This window comes from Schistocerca cancellata, chromosome 1 (genome assembly GCF_023864275.1).
Source record: "Schistocerca cancellata isolate TAMUIC-IGC-003103 chromosome 1, iqSchCanc2.1, whole genome shotgun sequence".
NCBI lineage: Eukaryota > Metazoa > Arthropoda > Insecta > Orthoptera > Acrididae > Schistocerca > Schistocerca cancellata.
The window spans coordinates 286,024,235-286,041,856 of NC_064626.1; the positions used below are offsets into that span (position 1 = coordinate 286,024,235).

Consider the following 17,622-nt stretch of genomic DNA (forward strand, 5'->3'; position numbering starts at 1 on the left):
ATCTAACATTCCATATGATGAAAATCCTTAGTAGTACATTTATGTTTAATGGATTTGTGTAATTACTTATTGGTAGGGAAGTATGTTTATGGACTGTAAGGAACAAGATTCAACAACTGTGGTTGTGAGCTGGTGATTTGTGATAGCCGACTAGGATCCACATTCTTTTGTGAAGTATTGCAATGGCACAGTAAGAGGTTATTGAGTTATGACTATTTTCATTATTGTATGGCACACACTACAGATTGAGTTGTTGCTGTTTGGTGGTTGTGTATAAGAGTGTCTTTTGGCCTTGAGGAATGTAATGACTCAAGAGCATCGTACTTAAGGTGACCGACAACAGCATCTGAGAGCAGGATTTGTCCCAGAGTTTGTAAAGACCTGCCCTGATATAGTGAAAGAGACAGACTACTTTTTTTTAAGGAACCATTACTGAAGACTTCTGTACAGCAAGGCTATTACTTGTGATCTAACAATATCAAATGGCCATTTCAACTAGGGATCTTTAGTTGGTCATTTACTGCCAACACCTGAAGAAGTTCTAATTTTATTCTGGTATGGACCAAAGTGGTGGTGGCACCTGGGTTCTTTGTTCGTCCTTTTTGTTGGTGATTACTGCCCATCAGCAGAAACTTAAAACTTTGATGGCACTTTTACACTTACAACAAAATTGCTGTGCTGGATATTAAAACAAGAAATATGATAAAGCTACAATTCCTAAAAGAAAATTAGATTCTTGACTTATCACTTAAAATAAATTGCTGTTCAGTGATGTCTTATTAAACCAAGTCTAAAGTTAACTGAAAAATAATAATTTGAGAGGTCTTTCAAGAGAAAGGAAAATATTAAAACATACTCTATGTAGTTGCGATTGTAGAAAATTTAATGCAGGAAGTGTTAACTACATCATGACCATCTAGTCTAAAAAGAAATATAAATACGATCTTTTTTGAAGAAAATTACTTGAGATTCAAAGAGATGTATGGCCGACTGGGCTTGTTGCTTGATCTCTGTGAGGCTGTTTTTATTTTTAGTTATTTATTTATTTTAGGGCACAAAAACAACTGATGTCACAAGTGCCCATGTCATAACCTTAGAACACCAATATGTAAAAGAAGTGAAAAGTGACTATACACTAACCACAATCTACAGAAGCAAAGAGAGCTAAAAACAAGGATGTCCCCTTGGAGAAAGATCCACAAAATATGCCGTAGGAGACAGTGGAGGAGCCTAAGATCAAATGTCCTTTACCATATTGCTATGATGGATAAAAAGGAACACACGATCAACAGCCCATGTGTTGTTTACTAAAATGGTCAATAAGTCAGGTGGCAAATGCATATTGGAACCTATGCAGTTAAAAAAAGGGCATTGGGTCAGGAAATGGCGAACTGTCAAAGATTTATGGCAATGAACATGAAGTGCTGCAGGATCACCATATAACAAGTGCCGATGGCTAAAATGACAGTGCCCAATATGCAACCTACATAAAATGATGTCCTCATGACAAGAGGGCCAAGAGGAGATTGCACAAGATGTTTGGAGAGGTTTAATTTCTTGGTGCTTGTTCCCAGAAGACAAGACCAGTGGTGATGCCAAAGTGACACCATCTGCCATCAGACAGCAACGCAGAGATCATATGAAGGAAAGAAGAGCTAGTAGGTCAAGGTCGGAGGACTGCAGCCATGGGAACAGTATCAGCCGCCTCATATCCCATCAGACCTATGTGACCAGGAAACCACATTAACATCACGGTAGCTCCCTCAACGGCAAGCAAGTGGAAGATTTCTAGGACCTGTTGCACTAAGGGATGGACTACGTACAGCACACAAGCTCTCCAAGGGCACTAAAAGAATCTGAGCACATTGCAGAATTTAAAAACATTTGCCACTGGTGTGCTGGGTGGCCAGATAGAGGGCAAAGAGTTCTGCTGTAAAAATCGAGCAGTTTTCTGAAAGCCATTACCGAAAACGGTCAGTGCCAATGAAGAAGGCACACAGGAAACCACAGTCAGTGCCATCAGCGTACATGATGGTGCTATTGCTGACATATGTGCAAAGATCAAGAAACTTACAGTGATAGATCGAATCCAGAATAGCGTCCATGAGCAGCAAATGAAATCCGAGATGAACATGGTCCACCTCATGAAGCCGAAGAGGTAAAAGGTTCACACCTACCAGGAATGTGGCAGGTAACATTAAGTTAAGCTGCTGGAGAAAAAAAAAAAAAAAAAAAAAAACAATATCTGAGAAGTAACAAAGTAGGGCATGATCCTTACTGGTGGTCAAGGGAGTCATCGGAAAAGGGGGCATAGGATGGGTGGCTGGGCATGAAAGAGAAATGGCAAGCATATTCACTGATGGGGGCATCATGCTATTATGACGTGGGAGTTCGGCAGCTTCTACATAGATACTCTCAAATGAGCTACAGTAAAAGGCACCTGTGGCCAAACGTGTTCCGCGATGGTGCATTGTGTTACGACACCATAACATGGACGAATGTGCTGAGGAATAAACAAAACACCCATAGTCTAACTGCAAAAGGACAGGCATTGGCATAAACAGAGAAGGATGGTCTGATCTGCTCTCCAGGAAGTACCACTTACAACACGTAGGATACTAAGGGGCAGGATATAGCATGCAGCCAGGTAAGACACATGTAAGGACCAAGAAACTTTTTTTATCAAGCATGAGCCTCAGGAATTTCATAGTTTCAGCCAACAAAAGAGCAATAGGCCCAAGATGTAAAGACAGTGGAAGAAACCAATTGCGCCACCAGAAATTCATATGAGCAGTTTTGTCAGTGCAAAAGCAACAGCTATTGTCGAAGTTCCATAAGTAAAGATGACTGAGACATCGATAAAGATGCCACTCCATGAGACAACTCCATGGAGAACTGCAATAGACTGCAAAGCCATTGATAAAAAGGGAGTCCATAATAGGGTCCATGGCTATAGCAGAGACTACAAGCAGGACGGAGCCTTGAGGGACACCCGTTCTCCTGCATAAAGGTATCAGACAAGGCCAAACCACACGTACCTTGCAAATTTGGTCTTTTAAAAATTCCTTAAGGAAATGGGGTAGGCAGCCTTTAAAGCCCAATTACTGGAGTGTACTGAGGATACCAGTCCTCCAGCGGGTGTCTTAGGCTTCCTCCAAATCAAAAGTCACAGCCTCAGTCTGCTATTTCCACGGAAAACCATTTGTGACATTGGTTGACAGTTTAACAAGATGGTCAACTACAGAACGATGTACTTGGAATTCACATTGTACAGTGGTTAGTAACTGACTGATGTTCATCAACACAACTTGTGAGAAAGATGGGTTGGTAGCTAGAAGGAAGGTTATTTGTCCTTACTGGGTTTAGGTGTGGGTATGACCGTACCTTCATATAAGCATCTGGGAAATGTGTCCTCTGCAATTCTACGTACAAAGGAGAAAGTGCCTGCCAACAAGAGAGACGGTCAGCAAAATCTGAATGTGAACATAGTCCAGCGCTGGGGTAGAACATCGGGATGAGGTGACAGGATGGTCAGGCTCAGTCATTGTAAAGGCAGCACTGTAGCATTCATTCACATTTCTGAGGGGGGAAGGAAATCACCTGAGCCTCCTCAAATTGTTTCTGAGGGAGGAAGGCAGTGTGATAGTGGTGGACTGCAAAATAGTGGTCCAAGATGTTGGAGATAGCAATAGAACTCACAATGGCATTTGCTACGGTCAGGCCTGAAACTGGGGAATGAACTTCAGTCCCAGAGAGCTGACAGAGGTTGCCCCACAATGGAAGAGGGAGTGAAACTGTTAAAGGAACTAGAAAAGGGAATCCAGTAAGCTGTTTCGCTATTTCGTAGAACCCAACGGTACTGCGCAAGCAATTCTTTACAACAAATACAGTTTACCATTGTAGGATAATGGTTAAAATGTAGAGAGCACATTTCCGTGTGTGAATTGTGTCACGGCACACCTCAGTACACCAGGGGAACAGGACACGGTGTGGTAAAGAAGCAGACTGAGGTAAGGAACATTGGAGGAGAAGGAGGAGGAGGAGGAGGAGGAGGAGGAGGAGGTCAAAACAGACTGAGAAGAAATGCGACAGGTCACAGCAGTCATGAGGAAGCAATTTTGTTTCCTGAAGGCAGAGAACAAGTTGATTCTATGATGCAAAGAGCAGCTGTAAATCCTCCTTGTTGGAGTGAAGAACACGAATATTCCATTGGAGGAGAGTCACGGCGAAGAAAAAATGGAGGGATGTCACCTCGGTGGCTACTGAATGCCACCCTTTGAAAACTTGCTGCTTCAGGAGACAGAGGAATGGCGATCCTTCTCCATGAGGTCTACAGGAGCGTCGGCATTCTTCTGCTGTCAGCCTGTGGAGTCCAGTGCAGTAAAATGGCTGGTAATGTGCACCAGCAACACGGAGGTCGGCCGAGCGAAGGTACCACACGGTGACACCATCAAAGAGGATCTTCGAGTTCCCACAACCATGATGCTGAATTTGAGGTTGCATGGTCATGTACTTTGTGAAGTAAGAGATATCAATAACTGTACTGTAGGTACCAGATGGTAGAATGCAGGGTTTCCAACTAGCCAACAACTTGTGAGCAACTGGATAAGGTGCTTTTTCCTTCACGCAAATCTCCTGGGCAGCCAACTCATCACGATACATGAGACAATTGCAGGAGGCTGTGGCATGGTCGCCAGTCAAGTTGATACAGCAGGGAGAAGGTGGTGAACAATTGCGCTCATGAGCATCCCTGCCACAGGTTACACATGAGAATATGTGTGGGCAATAAGGAGGCCTCTACTTTTTTCATCGTCTGATGGACGGCAACGACACCTTGATCAAAGGAGAACATTTGGATTTCTGCTTCTGTCAGACCATCGAGCAACCTAGTGTAAATAACCCCACAGGAAAAATTCAGAATTGTATGGGCCTCAACACACAAACAGGATAGCCAGCCATGGAGGAACGAAGCTGCAAGTAGTAGTTGTGCTTGAGGATCAGAAGTACTCTTGCAAGGAAAGTACCACTGTGTAAATGGGAGCAGGATTTCACAGGGCCAGCAACTGCACCAACACCTTTCAGAATAACAAATGGAATAACTGTAATAAAAAACTGACCTCCTCCATTACATGACACTACAAGATACCGAAGTGCAGCTTGGAGAACTGTTGAATCTGTAGCCTCATGCTGTTTACATTTCTTAGACTCAGATGAAAACGACTGGCTCATTGGAAAAAAAAAAAAAAGCCCCCATAATTGCCAGCATCTCTGATGGCACGCTCCTGTGCAGCTGCTGAAGCGTCATTTCGGAAATGCTAGATATGGCGTTGCCGTGGTGGATGGGCTTATGTAACTAATAATATCACACCTGTACACCCACTCACACTGAGCAGTACAGTTTGTTTAATGTCAAATGTACACCTTAGGCATTGTTGTACGATGCATTTGTCATTTGTAGTCGACCCCTGTTAAATTCTGATGCTTACGGCACCATCTATTGCTACATTTTCTAACTATTTATTTTTCTTTTGCCATACGTTTTCCCCCTTCTCCGATGATATTCTGTTGCAATTTGACGTTATTCTGTCCAGTGGTGTTATTTCTACAGCTGTTTGAAAGTTTAATTATAATCACCCTTTAGATTGCACTGTGTGCTAAGTTTTGAAAACATTTAAGTTACTTACCACAGCTAAAGAAACTCCATTAGGCTTGTGAGAGTAATGTTAGGCAGATAATTTCTGCTGATAGCATTTACATAAAAAAGATAGCTAGCTGATTAATTCCAAATGCTATTACTATTAAAAATTCACAAATACATATAAGTGACCCGTTAATAACTACGGAATCTTTGTGACAATATGATATGTCAGATGTGTTAAAGCTACACACACACACACACACACACACACACACACACACACACACACACACACACACACACACACACACTGAACTTTCTATGCTGGAAAATCTATCATACTTTTTTATAAAATGGCACAGTGCAACCCAATCTGTTAGAAGGCAATACACTTTTATTCCTTCCAAGTACTGTTATTTAACAACGCAATCATCTTATGAAGTCCTTTTATTACAGTAGCTGGAAAAGAAGAAGAAGAAGAAGAAGAAGAAGAAGAGGAAGAAGAAACAGAAAGAAAGAAAGAAAAAAAGACACACCACCTGTTACAGCATTAAAGCTACACTATACTCACAGTATTGGGCTTAGAAACACACAAAAGCCATTACAGATGGAACACTAGCTCAAACAGACAAAGACGGGCAAAAGAGAGGAAGAGGCCTTGTTGTGAAGCCTCATTCTTCTTGAATACCAGTCCACTGCATTAATGCATTTGCACCCTGCTTGAATTTTACTCACAAAAGCAAACGAATCTAGCACTTTTTGGTCATTTCATCCCAACACACAGTGAAAAGAAGAAAGCATCATCTACCACAAGAAGTAAAAATCATAGTATCACATGATGCAAACAGTACAATATTTTCACTTATTTGCTAACTCTTTTGTACAGAATAAGCATATGGCATCATTGGTTCATAGTTACCAGCTCCCAAGAATCTGCAAAATATTTACATTTTCATTAAAATAGCATCGAACAGTTAATTTCACCAGTATGTAGCCCAAATTTTTAATTAATCAGTTGTGATTACAACAAAAAGATGAGAATGTTACTGTGGCATGGGACATACCTGAAGATAACTGGAACACGCCTCAACTACTGCGACAACCTGAACATGACTTGCTGCCGACAACACATCCTGAATGTTTGCCAGGTTGAGGGCCAGACGTGATGTGTAAGCATAGTCCAGTAGCAGGCGCATTCCTGCTGCAGTCACACCGTTCAGACAAATTTCACTCTGGCGGGACTCTCTCATTGCATCCGTAAACATGGCACGAAAATAGTCACTACATGATGCAAGTACCACTCTGTGTGCCTAGAAGTGAAGTAATATTCATATAGTACACCATAAAATTTGACTTGCAGCACAGTGGACACTTACACGGCAAACAATATCGCAACATAGACACACTAAAAAAAGCATGTAAGGTATTTTCTCTTAATTGTAAACTAACACCTGACTAAGTAAGAAACGTAAAAAGTCTGATATCTATTTATGCAAAAAAGCAAGAACTGGTTGATGCACATTGTATATTTAAGCAGCAATGTCTGTTTAGATATTTTAATTGAGCGAACAATAGATGTGATTAAAATTGCCAGTTTCTTGTTTAGAATGAGTCAACACCAATACAAACTTACCAAAATGCAAAATGTTTCAGGACCTCTCCAACAAACTTAGAATGAGTGGTCACATACAGAAGATTTTTGTTGTTAGGAATTTATCCTTTGCTACCAATCATTTATTTATAATTGGCATATTGTGCACTGAACTCATTGTTAGCTTTTCTGTTTCCAAACCTTCAGAGTGCATTACTCATTATTACAGTTCACATGTGGGTTGTGTATCCAGTACAGATTAGGAATGATCTGAGCTTGCTTACACGATTGTGTCTTACAGCGAAGTAAGGGACAATTTAAGGTACGAGATATGACTGTGAATCAAATATAGACAGGACAGGACTATTTTCCCCCTTCATGCCTTTTTGTAAATTGAAAGTGGCATGATCTCTGCCCTTTGTCGCTTTTGTTTCCAGTAATTCTTCTGCACAGCTAGAACATTGTGGCACCTTTTATTTAGTCAGATTTGCAATGTCAAAGCAAGAGGTACTGTCACTTCTTGTGCTACACATCATAATCACGTTTCTCACAAGAGGGGGCATAAAACCATCTGAAAGAGATTTTAGGAGAATGACATAGAGCTGAGAATGCAGCTCACTAATGCTGCCTGAGGATGAACATGGAGAATATTCACATTGTTAGTCAGCTTGCTGAAGGCAGTCACTGGAAAAAAGTTGCTGAAATTGCCACTAAGGTCAGCGTAAGCTACAGTACTGTTCAGGCAATCGTTACCGACAACCTCGGATATCAGGAAGTGACCACAACTCGTGTGCCAATGCTTGACCCCATAGCTGCCTGAACTCTCAAAATAATTCAGGAATTTTTCTAGGCCACACTAGGACATCCTCCCCACAGTCTCCCATTTATCACCCTGCAATTTTAATTTCTTTGGACCACTAAAGGAAGCGGTCAGATGAAAAACATTTGACAATGATGGCACTGCCTAAATGCTCATCATAGCCTCATTCATTTTACAAAAAAACATGATCAAGAAACTGTCTATGCACAAGGGAAAATGTGTTTCCCATTCAGGAGAGTATTAGAAAAATAAGTTTGTGTATGTTAATTTTTCTGAAGCCTAAATAAACCTATAAAAAGAATTCCAGTCTATATTCGAATTACCCTCATATCCAGGAGTGTTAGTTTACCGATAGGAGAATCTTAACAACCATATATTTGCTGCACTTTCATGATGCCTTTGTGAAAGAGAAAAAGAGAGAGAGGGGTGGGGGGGAGGGAGGGAGGGGGGGGAGAGGGGGGGAGAGAGAGAGAGAGAGAGAGAGAGAGAGAGAGAGAGAGAGTGTGTGTGTGTGTGTGTGTGTGTGTGTGTGTGTGTGTGTAGTATTTTTAGCAGAATGTGTCATGTAGTAACACTCAATTTTTAGAATTCAATGGGAGAAAAGTGCAGAAATGCGCTTTCCTCTTCTAGCATGTTGCACAGCACAAATATAAGTACTGGTTATGTAACAGTTTGTATTGTTATTAAACGAGTACAAAGTAAGATTGGGTTTAATGTCCCATCAACATCAAGTTCATTTGAAACAGAGTACAAGCTTGGATTCTTGCATGGAAGAAAATCAGCAGTGCACTGTCACAGAAATCATCCCAGATTTGCCTGGAGCGATTTAGGGAAACCGTGGAAAACCCGAATCTGCACGATCAGATGTGGGTTTCGACCATCATCCTTCTGAATGAGTCCAGCGTTAAAACGAGTACAATCTACAAGTGAAGTGCCTTCAGAATGCACAGGCACTGGGAGACTCTTTCGTACCTCATATGGAATTTGTGGAATGGTTTACCTTTCACACATGTCATTCACAGATGATGCAGGCCTTGCAAGACCCAGTTCTGTAGACAGCCAGAATACACCTGTCTGGAACTATATTAACACACGTTTGAATCCCGGTAATCTCATCAGGAAAGGTTTTCTGCTAACATTTGTAATTGGTAATGATCTTTTATTGTCTTAGTTCCAACCAGCACATTGAACTGGAGCATCTTAGTTTCAATGTAATACGTCTACAGAATGACTGACACAGTACTACATATTATGTGTAGCAACCTCTGGTTCCTGAATGATTGAGCTTGTAAGGCATTGAGAAATAGTCTACATGTAAACTGTGAAGTATTCAATGCCAAACACAAATTCTACCATTTGATAAAGTTTTTGTTTAGTCACTTGAGATACACGTTAACAGCTGAATTATGCAATATACTTGGGTTAATAAAAGAAAAACTTTATTTGAAATTGTTAATCCCGTGAGCAACACTGTTGTTGTGATTTTGCACAATACATTAACACAGTAACCAAGTTCATCATCATACTATATCATTACAACAAGCACACTCAATGAAAGTAAAGAACTGTAACATGCATGCAATTAGTAATGGATTTTCTCGTAAAAACATTATTTGAATATGCTAAACAGGAAGATAGCAAAAATTGAATTTAAACATTTTAAGTGGAAATTTATTACACAGTCTCAGTTTTCACTTTACTCAAAACAACAACATAGCTAACTTGACGTGAAACTTTTCATTTAAAGTAAAATAATTAAACATAATGTAAAGAAACTGTTCATTTTGCAAATGTTCGATTATGAACAAGAGCTTAATTTCAAAAAAATAAGAACTATATTTTTTCATTGTAGTTTCAATATATATCCATAGTATTATAACTGACTTTTGTTTACAAAATTATTAGTAATTCAACCTTGTCCTCCTCATATGCTCATATGGAAAAATGTAGTCTACATAAAGATGCACCAACTTTGCTGTCATTTGTTGTTTAACTTTGAGACATGTGAAATGTGATTCAATTGTCAGCACCTTGTAAACTTCTGCAAGTATTAATTTCAGTAATATATGTAAAAAGAAAGATGATGAGACTTACCAAACAAAAGCGCTGGCAGGTCGATAGATACACAAACATACACACAAAATTCAAGCTTTCGCAACAAACTGTTGCCTCATCAGGAAAGAGGGAAGGAGAGGGAAAGACGAAAGGATGTGGGTTTTAAGGGAGAGGGTAAGGAGTCATTACAGTCCCGGGAGCGGAAAGACTTACCTGTGTATATGCGGATGGATATGTGTGTGTGTGCGCGAGTGTATACCCCTTTTTTCCTCCTAAGGTAAGTCTTTCCGCTCCCGGGACTGTAATGACTCCTTACCCTCTCCCTTAAAACCCACATCCTTTCGTCTTTCCCTCTCCTTCCCTCTTTCCTGATGAGGTAACAGTTTGTTGCGAAAGCTTGAATTTTGTGTGTATGTTTGTGTATCTATCGACCTGCCAGCGCTTTTGTTTGGTAAGTCTCATCATCTTTCTTTTTACATATATTTTTCCCACGTGGAATGTTTCCCTCTATTATTTCAGTAATATATGTTTTACAAACATGTGAATCTGTGTACTGTTCTCATCAGGTGCAATGCTATGAATATACATGAAGTTTTGTTGTCTACAATGATTAGTGCTATTGTTTTGGAAGAATAAAATGGAGCAAACGGATTTCTACCTCATGAATTAAAGACCCAGCCCACATAGATGCTTGTCCAAATGGTTAACAAATACTGTTCACTACAGGTGAAAAGATAACTGTTAGTACTGACAAACTTGTAAGTATTGCTTTCCCAATAATAATGTCAATGTGAAATAATAGTTTTCTATACACCGGCTGTGCACTACAGACTGAATGAAATTTCACACAGTTAGTTATTGACAATTGGAAGGTCCTGTCATAACCATACAAACATGCTCAAAAACAGTGGAATGTCATGTTTAGAAGGTATCAAACATGTAATGAGATTCATGACAGAGTGAACACCTGAATTTTATAAATGACATGGACAGATAACTTTTTGCTAACACCTGTACAATCACTGTTATTCAGTCTCAGAACCTGTGTGTAGCTCATAAAACAGCAAATTAAAAGTAATGTTTTGGCTACGAAATGTAATCCTCTGTATGTAACTTATTATTCCTCAAACTCTGTTGATGCAAGCCTGAACACCCTGTATATAATCCTTGTGAACCAGCACAGAATTTTCTAACAAACGTAATTTATAGGTATTGTAGCAACATATACAAACGTTTGATTAAAGTGCTGCCAGGTATGGAAAAGCAGGCGACAGTTGGCTTGCAAGTACCATCTGCTGATGCACCACTCTTCAAAGATTTTAGAACTTTATTGTATTCGTTAATTTACGCATTCCAAATACCTCAAATTTTTAGTTTCCCAGCTGCTACATCACATTTGAGGGGCATTTCCTGCATGTAATCCACAATTTATATAGCGCTTGGTCTCCCAAAGCACAAGGTTTATCAGACCAACCCCTTTTGTTCCATGTTAAATTAATTCATTTGTTCCTCCAAAAATATTTCAAGATTGTGGGAGACATCATTTGTTTGTAACACACACACACACACACACACACACACACACACACACACACAATTCAACAGTAATATCAAGTTGTTGTTGTTGTTCGTGAACCACTCATATTAACGTGACCACTGCCTATGTTTGATGTCAACATACAATAGCCTTTCACAGATGGCAACTCTAGCTGTGGAGGGTTTATAAAGTATGATGGGGGACGTGGAAAACAGTGCATTCATTGTTGTAATGAAGAATCAGAACGTTATATCTGATGTCCGAAACGGCGTGATGATTGGTTTTCAGGCCAAGAGTGGAAACATTGCCAAAAATGGTTAATTTTGTAAACTGTTTGTGTGCTGCCATGTTTTAAGTGTACCATGCATAGCAAAATGATGCTACCCAAGCCATACAACAGTGGTGCACAGAAGGAGGGTGAACGATTTCTGCAGAGATGTGTATGGTTGAATAGACATCCAGCTGACTGCACAGATGAATCAAGGGGCTACCAACAGTGTCTCCTCTATGACCATACAATGAACATTGCTGCCGATAGGCCCCTGCAGCAGGCACCTGGTTACGATGCCCAAACTTACTTGTGTTCATTGACATCGAAGGCTGGAATTTGCATGCCAATATTGCAACAGTGCATCCACTGAATGGTGACAGGTGGCCTTTTCAGATGAATCACATTCTATGTTCCATCGGACAGATGGCCTTGGCATGTATGGCATGAAATGTCTGAAAGAAAACCCTTACATGCAGTTTTTTTTTTTCTTCGGCACAATGGCACCTACCAGCAATGACAATTCAGCATGTCACTGTTAGAAGTGTCCAGGCAAGAGGAGGGAGCGTTATGGTCTGGTGAATGTTTTCATAGCATTCCCTAGGGATCTCTTCATTATGGGAGGGATGGTGGATTAACAGGAGTATGCAACTATCTTTGGGGACCCCATCCACCTTTAAATGCCATTTTTTTTCCTCGGCACGATGGCATCTACCAGCATGACAGTTGAACATGTCAGACAGCTCGCAGTAAACATACATGGTTTGAAGAGCACCAGGGTGAGTATACTGTACTACTTTGGCTACTGCGGAACTGTCACAGTACTAGGTACAGTACATCCTGTATCGAGTCCCGCAACCATCTCTGAAAAGATAGATGTACAGAGACTTTATGTACTGTACCTGGTAATGGCATAGTTCTGTAGATTCGTTGTTGAACAGAAATCTACTAATACCAGTATTGCTGGCCCCTGTTTACCAGTGTTGTCTGTACACAGTGGCTTAGTCAGAACTGTAAGTGGAAGCTACTGTCGAATGTACTCTGTGTGGGAGACTTATTTTATCTGTATCAACTGATACATTATGTTCAGAAAGAATTATGAATACTCACGACATATCTGCGGATATGGATTATACATAGTTAAATTCTTCTTATCTATGTTATAATAAAGTGAACTAATATTTTACATTTTTTAGTACCCATTTGGTCTCCTCTTGGAGGAAGTAAAGAACCCACAATTTTACCAACAAGTATATTTTCCATTCGGTACAACACAGTATCTAGGTTGGTCATTTCTGTAGACTTGCCTCACCTGCTTGCAAAGTGTTACGGTGTGCAGGCTCCCGTGCATTACACTGGGCTTGCCTTTCATTATTTCTGTGCATTACATCAACTGTTTAACATGTCTGAGCAACCACAGGAAATGTCTTTAAGCGAAGTTGTTCATTCCAAAGCACATTAAGTTGAACGACTGATGTCCAGTGTACAACTAATGACAACATCCTCTCCCAGCAAGTATCTCCACCACCAGTTGCTGCACCTATGTTTTGTCCATTCACTCAATAGTATGGAAGAGGAATGGTTGGAAGATTGGGTGCAGTTGGAGGCCCACTTCGCTGCATACAACATTGCAGGTATGGTTCACATCATTTTTTTTCTTTAGCCAGCCAGAGCTGTGTACTGTCATTTTTAAAGCTGTGCCCCCATTCTCATCCTGAGACTACTAGTTACAACAAACTGGTTTGGCTGTGAATGAACTTATGAAAGTCATGGGTATGTCATGGCAACAAGGTTTAAATTTTTTTGATTCAAGCCGCAGTAGCCACATACTTTCGAATGGTGGGCTACTGAACTCAGGGCTGACAAGACATTGTAGTTTCAAGCGTTTTTGTGGACTAGGTTAGTCACATCATTGTACATGCTGCAATCACACATTCATGCTGCTTCTCAGATTGATAGATCCTAATCAGAAAACAGTTCTGTCTATTGTGAAATCTCAAACTTTGTGGACACAACTGAAGTTCTTTTAGAGGCTCCATGTATTTCTGTTGTTCAAAGTACACATTACGCAGTCTAAAGTTCATGACAGTGTTAAAGTGATCAAAAACAGGGCTCAACAGACAGTAAATGTACAGGTAAACATTTTTTGACTCATGGTACATGATATATGCTACAGTAATCTGTGAGGTGGTCTTGTCCTACACGCTTTTCCTATGTCATATTTAGACAGTGTTTTTACAAGGTGACCACAGCTCAAGCACCAGCCGATGCCACGTAGGCGCATGGCTGCAGCACAACTGTCTACAAATGCATCCTGTAATGGCAAGGCCATTAAAGCCAGTGCAAGCAACAGCTTGCACTTCTGTATCAAGGAACTCTTCTTGTGCAGTGCATAGCCAGAAAAACTTTTTGTTGTATTAAGAGTGGCTCAAAGGACAAATAAATTGCAGTTAGACACTGCTGCATCTGTCTCCTGTATTAATAAACACTTAGGAAAGGATCAGCAGCCCACAGCTACAGTAGCCTACTTCTATTTTGTCTGCATGGACACGAAATTTCAGTACTTGGTATTTGCACCTTGCCAGAAACTTTTCATGGAGTTACAAAATGTGTAGTATGTCATGTACTCAGTTCTATAAACAGAGCAAACATTTTTGGTTTAGACTTGTTTGATTTGTTCAACTAGCGCATACAAGACACTGTGTTACAAATCAGCGTTTCAGTGCCGCACACGGTTTCTGGCTTGTGAAGTAAGAACAATTAACTGTTTCAATTGAGTTTAGGAAGTGCTAATGATTTAGTTGTGCACATTACAAAAACACAATGTCCGGCTGCGATTTTTTCATGCATGGCCTGTCCCCCCATGCAATACGTGAGAAGGTTGCTCAAGAACTGCAAAGATGGGAAGACAGTTGGATTATCCAACCCATATCTGGAATCCAATGGGCTTCTCTCTTGGTAATTCTCAAAAAACCTTCAGGTGGTTTATGTCTGCTTGTCGATTATGAGGCGACAGTAAACTCACAAAACATAGGGGATTCTTTTACTTTCCCATGACCAGAGGAATTTATAGATGGACTGGGACAAGGGCAATTCTTTTCCAAGATTGATTTGTGTGAGGCATACTTATAGTTATCAGTGGATGAGCAGTCCAAGCAATATTTTGTGATAAACACTTGCCTATGTTTGTTCCAGTTTCAAGGGCTATCATTCGGAAGGCTTTAGCTCCTGCTTTTTTTCAATGGTTCCTTAAATAATCAACAGCAAAAGCTCTTCCTGTATAAACTATTTGGACGATAATGTTGTCTTGGGTTGAATGCCTGTTGAACATTTAGCTCATGTAGACCATTTGGTTCAATTTCTTTCTGCTTCTGGCTTAATGTGCCCCTTCTTCCAAGAAAAACTTGACCATTTAAGACACACAATAAATGCACAGGGAATTCATCCTGCTCCTTTGCACCTGTGTGTAATAAAAGGTTTGCTAATGTCCTGTAACATTAAGGAGCTCCAAGTTGTTGTGGGGAAGCTTACCTACTATATCAAATTAATTGAAAATGCTTTACAAATTGCTGCTCCACTGAACCAGCTGTGCCAGAAAAATGTTCCTTACGTGTATTCCCAATGTCTGGACACATTTCATTTCAGCGATTAAAGGATGCATATTAAGTGCTCTTCCAAAGAATTGGTTCAGCTGACAGACCCATTGCTTTTGCCTCAAAATTTAATAAATCACGGTGTAGTTCAGTCAGCTTGAAAAAGAGGTACTCACTGTTTCTATACTGTTACCAAGTTCCACCAATATTTGTACAAGCGCAAGCCATCCCCACAACAGACAGTGCAAAAATTACAACATTGGGATTTGATATTGTCCACTTATCTGTAGGGGTTGTTGTACAGACCTAAAGCCCACCATTTGAATGGGGACTTGGCTCTGACCAGTCAAGCAGCAACACAGCATTTGATTCATCTGAGGAATCATGTTTACAAATCAATACACAGGAATTTAAAAAATCTTCAAAATTATCTTTTTGATATTTGATGTATTGCCCCAAGCAACTGCTATTGACCCAGCTCTTCCAGTTGTTTTGCAGTACACATGCCATGGGTGGCCATGTGGTTTGCAAGAAATTCCCCACACAGTGACATCACTATTTTTCGCATCGTCAGGTGTTATCCGAGCGGTCAGGTGTTCTGCTGTTGCATACAGAGAATGGCAATGTGTGTGATGTGACTATGCTCCCTGCAATAGGAAGTTCTGTATTTGTTGTAATAAAGTCACTAGTGTTTAGTTTGCTCAAACCAATTTGCCTGAAGTCATTGTACTTAGCAGGGATTGATTTATTGTTTGGGCCATTTCAACAATCTGTGGATTGTTTACTAATATTAAATGTAAGGATTCGGGAAAATTGTACTTAACACGAGGGGCCAAAAGATGAGGACATTCCACCAATATGTGAGATATCATCAGTCTGGCTCCCCAACCACATTGTGGGGGTGGGTTATTACGGAGGAGGAAACAAGGGATGGGACTCGTATGACCAATGTGTAGACAGCATAAAACAGTGGACTATTACTGAGAGGAGTGGAAGGAAGAGCACTTAACTGCAGTAGACTCCTTGATTGTGAGGAGTTTATTACTACGAGCAATAGAGCTCCAGATGGTATTCCACTTTTGGGCAAAGAGAGATTTGACATAGATCCGCATATCCGCAGCTGGAATCATGAAAAGAAATGGGAGGTGCTTCTCTAGCCAAATGGTCATGCAGTTCATTCCCTGGGATGCCCACATGACTTGGGACCCAGAGAAAGACGACTGAACAGGCAGCATGCGCAAGGGCAGAGAGCGAGTCATGGATAGCAGAGACCAAAGGGTGGCGAGCGTAGCATCAGTCGATAGCCTGCAGGCTACTCATGGAATATGAAAAAATTAAAATACTGTGGAGGGAGGCCTGAGAAGCAAAAAGAAAGACCTTGTGAATGGATAAAAGCTCTGTCGTGAACACACTACATGATCTGGGCAATAAATGGTGTTCGAAGCCAGTAGGAAATGTGAAAGCATATCCCACATTATCAATTGTCTTGGAACCATCAGAGTAAAAGATGGTTGCACCCTGGAACCCTGCAAGGACAGCACATACAATACACTGGTAAACCGTAGGAGTGACAGAGACCCTGGAATAGATCAGTCCTATCTGTGGCCTAGGCACCATCCAATGGGGGGTATGGGAGGAAAGATATGGGGTGCATTCCACTGAGGAGAGATGGAGACCCCGACAGAGGAAAATGGGATGCATGCCAACCGACAATCCCACCCGTGGGTGGTTGTTATGAGGGAGACGTTTCTCATTGACGAAGAGCACAGGGTACACAGGATGGTCAGGGAATTGGCAAATGGTGATTGCATAAGAAACAAAGGGTTGGCTCTGTCTGATGCGTAGAGGGGGAATCCCTGCTTCCATGAGAAGACTATCAACAGCACTAGAGTGAAAGGCACCAATAACCAGATGCACCGCACTTAGCAGGGAATGGATGCCCAAATCGAGCAAATGACCTCTCGTTACAATGTTTGGAGCATCAATCGGCTCGGCTGCAACACGTTTTTTCAGTGACCACAACTGTTCGAACCATGACAACATACCCATATTGATTTCGCAGTTCTATCCTGTCACACAGGATGCTTGTCGATGGTAGACAAATACAGTAAATTTCCTTA

At 40.8% G+C, this 17,622-nt stretch overlaps 1 protein-coding gene across 3 annotated transcripts in view; it reads right to left on the reverse strand.

Annotated features, from left to right (window-relative positions):
- The window catches only part of LOC126171351 (kelch-like protein 26), a 343,678-nt gene that overhangs the window by 62,524 nt on the left and 263,532 nt on the right, over positions 1 to 17,622 (reverse strand). For all 3 annotated transcript variants that reach the window (XM_049920794.1, XM_049920792.1, XM_049920793.1), the window contains exon 4: positions 6,703 to 6,948. In XM_049920794.1, coding sequence (XP_049776751.1) covers positions 6,703 to 6,948 — 246 coding nt within the window. The remainder of the gene's footprint in view (positions 1 to 6,702; positions 6,949 to 17,622) is intronic.